The sequence below is a fragment of the Poecilia reticulata genome, linkage group LG5, assembly GCF_000633615.1.
Source record: "Poecilia reticulata strain Guanapo linkage group LG5, Guppy_female_1.0+MT, whole genome shotgun sequence".
Taxonomy (NCBI): domain Eukaryota; kingdom Metazoa; phylum Chordata; class Actinopteri; order Cyprinodontiformes; family Poeciliidae; genus Poecilia; species Poecilia reticulata.
Genome location: NC_024335.1, coordinates 15,004,500 through 15,011,251, shown reverse-complemented (window position 1 = coordinate 15,011,251; position 6,752 = coordinate 15,004,500). Strand labels below are relative to the sequence as shown.

Genomic DNA, 6,752 nt, shown 5'->3' with positions numbered 1-6,752 from the left:
GTTTAGGTGTTGGCACCAGGAATGCTGCTGTCTCTGTGTGGAGTGGGCATGCGGATGATGCCAGGGGTGATAGAGCAGCATCTGTGGCAAATGGGGTGAAGGTGGGTCATTGTTTGTTGGTCCCTCTTGCTCAACTTGATGGTGTGCCTGACTGGTGCCTTAGGGCTTGGGGCCCAGGAGGCTGGAAGTAAAAAAAAAAAAAAGCAAAGAAAAAAAAAAAACACCACAAAAAGCCTGTTTTTGTTTTAGTGTCTGACAGTGACTGTTAGTTTATATGTCACTGAACGACTTAGCACCACAATAAATTAAAGATCTGCTGTTTTTGTATCAACCTTAAAGACCAGCAGCATTCARYTTCTAWGCACCAGAAATCTGAAATAAACTTCTGTTCCTTTAAATGAAGACTAAAAACCCACCCATTTAGAGATGCGTTTACATTGACCAACATATTTGATGTGTGTTGATGATTTTGATGATGGCACTCATCAAAATGTTATGTTTGTTACTGGTTTTCTCAATTATTGAATGGCACTTTTTTATTACTTTGTATTTTTGTGTTTTATAATGTAAARCACTTTGAACTGCCTTGTTGCTMAAATGTGCAATAAACTTGATTACCTGATTGAGTTCTTATTGCAGTAGACTTTGCATTTATTCTTCAAAATAGGATTTACAYGTGATTTTACAAATAGAATAAGAGTCTCATAAATCTCAAAATAAAAAAAAWWAAAAAAATCTATTTTCATTGTAAGATTATCCGGTTCAAACTTTGAGTCTTTTATTTTTAACTGCTGTAGAGATAATCAAATACAGTCCAGACCTGTTTAAATTACTGTGAAATTGCCTTTTAATTTAAAGCGGGAAGGAAGCATCATATCGCATGTCAACAACAGTGTTAGCGGCTAATGGTTTGTTGGAGGAATGAGGTCAATGGTTAATTAGATGCTTCAACATCTCTGTTGCGTTGTCAAGAACATGACTACTATTTAGAAGGATACATTTATGGTTAAATTTAGTTTTTATGTTGTTTTATTGTCCATGTAATTGCTTGATAGGCTTAGTCCTCCACCACAATGACCCTGAACAGAATAAAGCTGGTGTAAAAAATAAATAGGTAGAGGAGATGGAAGAACATTGACATTATTTGTAAGTATTATCCAACCACAGAGAAATGTTTAACTACTGCAATTAATAAACTAAGCAAAAATATAAATTTGTTTTTCTCTGACTTTACATAGAAATGTCCTTTAGAAAATAGATCCTTTGGGTAATTATTATTTAAATGTCAGTAATCTTGTATATTATTCAGATACTATGGATTGCAATAAGTATGCACTAAATAAAAGAAATCAAAATATTAAAACTGCGGATTCATATATTATGTGGTGGGAATGAAAACAAAGCAGACCAATGTGGTGCGAAAATATAATTTATCAGCTTGAGGTTTGATTCTGGCTGCAGAGTAATAGTTTGAGAGGAAGACAAATTGTCCCTGAATGCTGTGCGCTAAGGGGTAAACATCTCCAGGGGATGTTTGATGTCTATTCAGCTTACTTTGAATCCTACCTCATCTCATTGTTTCCTCATGAAGCTCTCAAAATGACATCTTTCTTTTTTATGTGAATCAGTATTATTGCATTACACCCACCAATAGCCTTGGTGCATTTTTTTCTTTTCTGCTTATCTCGATCATAACTTCTATTTTTCTTAGAGCAATTGTGCCAACCCCTCAGAGGATGTGTCCTTTTTTGTTCACAACTGCATTGTATGATACTTTCCAACACTAGGGCATTTTTCATAAAGCTGTGTCAATTCTCAGGCAAAATAAGTTTTAATCTCTTTGTGACTGTGGCCCCTTTGAACTACTATTTCACAGCAAGCCTTTTCAGTCTGTTGCATCTCACTCCACCTCGTTCCCTCCCTGGTGAAAAAGGCATTTGAAACGCAAAGTGATTTTAAATGCATTTCTTTGTTCCCATTGAGGAAATCTGAGTAGAAAATCTAACCTTTCTTTATTTTTTGTCCCCTTGCTGCTTCTCTGCCCTTAGTTAATTCACACCATCAGCGTAGTGGATAGAGATGAACCACAAGCTGGGCATCGTTTTTTCTTCACTCTACCGTCTGAGGCTGCCAGCAGTCGTCACTTCACCCTGTGGGATGTCAAAGGTAAGATGGACAATATCGTCTCACTTATTTTTTTAAAAACTACAGCTGTCATCATAATGAGATGCCAAACCTCTGATAGTGAAAAAGAAATATTCTGTGAGGAAATTAGGGGCATATTTGGTGTGAGTGGAGCCACTCAAAATGTKTACATTGTCAATGAAACTAAAAGAGAGAAATGTTCTGGATCTGGGTGGATGTCATGAAAAAGTAAGACCTCCAAATCTGTCCAAAAGTAATGGAAAGCCTTAAAATTGGATTACAACCTTGATGATATCATTCAAATAAACACCAAAAGCTAACCCTTATCATATTTCTAAACCTCTTCATTATTTTTACGATAAATTTAATTTTGTAAGAAAAGCAGCGCAGGATGTGGGATTTGCACCAGAGACAAATTTGATGCAATTTGCAAGGCTTTTTTGGGTTGGTTGGGGGAATTAAGAATACATTTTTTGTCCAGGTTKATTTGAAAAGTGAGCTTGTTATTGCTGAGGTTAATTTTCTAAGCTACAGACGAGCAATTATTAAGGATGTACTTATAAGAAAATTTGGGCTGATAGCAACATCCAATATCAATACTTCTGTTATGGCAATATCTAACAAGTTTTTCCAATGTTATATGTATTTTACACTGTGTGCATTCCACATCACATCCATTGATTTTTTTGCTTCAGTTAAACACCCTGAGCCATACTTCTATCACTGTCACATGACCAAACAGATACTACATGGTCAACCCGCTCTTCTCCTGAAACACATACACAAAGGGCAACAAGATGGAAATAAACAATGGTTGTTCATAATGGCCCAGTCTTACTCATCAGACTGATACAGATATGTTAAAAATGACTAGAAATGTTTTAAGATGTGGCCCATTGTCCTCTTTATTTCTTTGGAAATCACAATATGGTCATCCTAGCCAATCGGATACTATTTAGCAGAGTCCACCATCATTAGAAGCTAACATCTCATCAGTCGCAGTATTTCAATAGTGCTTACAAATCATTCCTACTGTCTATCAATTTATAACTTTATTTTCTTTGCCAACTACCCAAATTGTTGCCAAACTAATCTTGGCTGACTCTATCCAGATAACTACTTCCTGTCTTGCTTTAAAACAAAGGTCTTGAACATAAATACAAGATCAAGGTGGCAGCACTGACTTTATAGCTGTAGCTTATAGTAATAGCTGAGATTAAACCAGAAACTAGTTAGTGCTTTGGGAGATAGGCCTTACTTTGATGACAAATATCATTGGTAATTGCTATTTATTTTATGTATTTTTTTTATTTTCCTTTTTATGAAGTGATATTACTGGATAAATTAAACTTTATGCTTGGACAACAAAATAAAAAAATGGTCTTATGGCATAAACCTGAGCACCAACTGCTTGAGTACATAATTTTTTAAATACAAGAGATTTATTTTAGAAACAATTTTTAAGCGGATTATTTTTTTTCAGTTGCCATGGCAATTGTATTACATTTAGCATTGGYGTGTTCCTAGAAAAAGGGATAAAAAAATCCAATGTGCWCCCTGGCAATAAGTTTGCTTTGTCAGGAAAATTACTTTTTTTATACTTGTCAGTGTTTTTGCATGCACGCTTGCAGATCCTTCATTTAGGGATGTGTATCTAAGTAAATGTGACATCTAGATAAATCAAGATTGATCTGACACCAGGAAAATGTCAGGGGCGCATTCCAAGCCAGGGAAATGTCACTGTGTCAAGGCAGAAGGGTCTCCTGCTGAACCATGCATGTGCATTTGAATGGAAAGGTGCATAACTCATGCCTCTATTCAGGATACGTGCACATATTCTACTGGTTATGCATATACTATTTGGATGAGCAATGAATAAGTAAAATAGTATTTTTTCTTTTTGACTTCCTAAACTCTCTCTTTTTTTTTAAACAAGTACATGAAACACAATAAAGTAACCACCAAAATACACTTTKTAATGTCAGTTTAATGCCTGTTTTAATTTGTTTTTGAGGGTAGAGTGCATGTAAATGACTAGGTAACCTGGAGAGTAATCATAACATATAAACTATTCCATTTGTACATACCACCAAATACATTTGCATACAAAAAACAAACATTCATATACATATTATTCGTGATGAAACTAGCCAGCAGTACTGTGTATACATATAAAGTGGTTAAGGCAAACAAAGCACCACACATACTTTAAATCCGCCTACCTCTCTTTTTTTCCACTCTAGTGTCTTTTTTCATGGACACATTTGTCAAACTGTCACTTTSAATCTGTCACTTCGTCTCTTGCTCTTCATGCCCTCACATTGCGTTCTGTCTCCAGGCCTTGACAGACAATGATGACAAGGCGTTTTTCCCATGTTGCTAAACTCTTTGAAGTCTTGCTGCCGGTCCGTAGAGGAAACCCCTAATCTCACCGTATAAAGTTTCCTGCTATATGATACACTGCCAGCCATTTCTTTCTAGATATGTGTGAACATCATGTGTCATGCTTGGATAAAAATATTATGAAATCTTATGAAGCATGGTTAAAAAACTTTGTGTGATAAAGCTCTGTGATTTGGTAGTTTTGTGGATTAGTTCTTTTTGTTCAGTTGAAATTTATCATTAATTTCAACTGATAAAGAAAATTTATATTTTACAAGTCCCTTTATATTTAAGTGACTTTTTAAAGGTCACTTTCAATGTGTTCACTTGTCTTATTTTTAAGGTAGAGATCTCTAAAACACAATGTTGTGTAAAAGTCAAAAGGACAAACCCCTGAACATAAACGATAATATAAAATGTGCTCTGCATSTGCCAGAGGAGTTCTCGGGTGACAAGGAACACTGATAAATGTTCTGGGAGACTGATTACTTTCTATCCTCTAAACGAATCTTTCCATGACTCAATATGACTCCTTGTATACACACCTGCAAAGTTTAATTTCAAACAGTAGTGGTCACTTTCAATTTCTATTCTGCTTTTTATTTGCCTAATGTATTCATGATCCGATACCCTCCTCAGTTTTTGGCAGCCTTGATGAAGCCGTGAAATGCTTTTTTAAAAATTGGTTTTAGCTTTGTCTTACAAGAACAACAAAAAAAAACTTTTTATGAAATCACTTTTTAGGTTGATAAAAGTGTGCAGGAAGTAAGAAATCTGTTATTTACATTTTCCCTACATATATGATTTGATACGATTTCGAAAGCCAATCTTCCAAATGGAAAAGGAAAAAGAACATACCATTTAACTAAGGCAGGTATATGGCAGTACTGTGTGTCTATTTGCTAAACTCTATTAAGCTATTATCTATATTCAAAAGTTTTAAGTCTACAACAGAAAAGAAAATGACTCACTGGGATGAGCATGAGAGGTTCTTCTAACATGCAGTGACTCATGTGTAATTCTCTGCTTTATCTTATCTGTCTGACCCCGACACACCCCTGACTAAATCGCATCCCACATCAAGACAACACAGCTGGCATCCGTACCCAGAAGTCAAGCTTTAACCGCCATGAACAGAATGTGTACTTCCTGCCCATTCTTGTTGTTGACAGCGGACCTCCCTCCCTCAGCTCGACGGGCACCCTGACCATCCATGTTTGTGGCTGCGACACAGGTGAGAGCCACTGCGGGGGTAGCACCATTACTAACATTAACATCACTGTCAGCCTTGGCAGCAGCAGTGGTGCAATGAAAAGGTCAACGTGTCATTGTTTTGCTTAGCAAACATTTCTGAGTCTATATTTGTGGAAAGCAAAACAACACATCACAATAAAATCTGCCGACAATCGGCCTCTTACCCAGCTTTCAAGTCTGTAAACATAAACATGGTGAAAGGAATATTTTTGCTTTTGAGAAGTGGTTGTCCATTTAAGTGACTTAACACCAGTGTCAAATATGTTACAGCRAATGCTTATTTTTTTTCTCTTTCTCTCTAAATGCAGAGGGAGCTATCCAGACCTGCAATGCAACAGCCTATGTAATGAGTGCAGCTCTTAGCCCTGGGGCGCTTATAGCACTACTGGTCTGCATGCTCATACTAATAGGTAAGCAGATAAATGTGATCATGGATGATTTTTAAATTTAAATTGGTCTGAGAGATGCATAAATAAAGAGATCCTTGTAAAAGTATGTTGTTTTGAATTGATTAGTTTTGCCTTTTTTGGGGTAACACCAGAAGTCAGCTTCAGTTGACCCAACAGAAATTATACCTGAAGCYTAGGATGTTCTGGAGAAAAGTATAAATACTGCATCTGAGGTTTAAATATTTTTTTCTCGAAAATTATGTRGCCAAGTGCATTTTAATGAGTTGATTATTTTTAAAAGTTATCTACATTTTACCAGTATGTTTGCGCAGGCACTGGCAGAAATACTGAGATTCATGACATCAAAATACAATACACTTTTGATCTTACCATCATGTTCATGTCGGGCATTTTGTATCTGCTTTTGATGACGAAGAGGCTTTTGTTTAATGGGGGAGTGCAAATTCTACCTGGTTTTATGATTGATATGAAGCCACTTTGATCCATGGAACACAGGCAGAAATAGAATGGATGGGAGTGAAGTGCAGGAAGGTTAGAGAGCAAAAACAGGCAAAGTGCTTC

General features: G+C 36.1%; 1 protein-coding gene across 2 annotated transcripts in view; it reads left to right on the top strand.

The window, feature by feature from the left end:
- The window catches only part of cdh22 (cadherin 22), a 159,229-nt gene that overhangs the window by 145,109 nt on the left and 7,368 nt on the right, over positions 1-6,752 (top strand). For both annotated transcript variants that reach the window (XM_008409225.2, XM_008409223.2), the window contains 3 exons: positions 2,049-2,166; positions 5,612-5,761; positions 6,090-6,191. In XM_008409225.2, the coding sequence (XP_008407447.1) occupies positions 2,049-2,166; positions 5,612-5,761; positions 6,090-6,191 (370 nt within the window). The remainder of the gene's footprint in view (positions 1-2,048; positions 2,167-5,611; positions 5,762-6,089; positions 6,192-6,752) is intronic.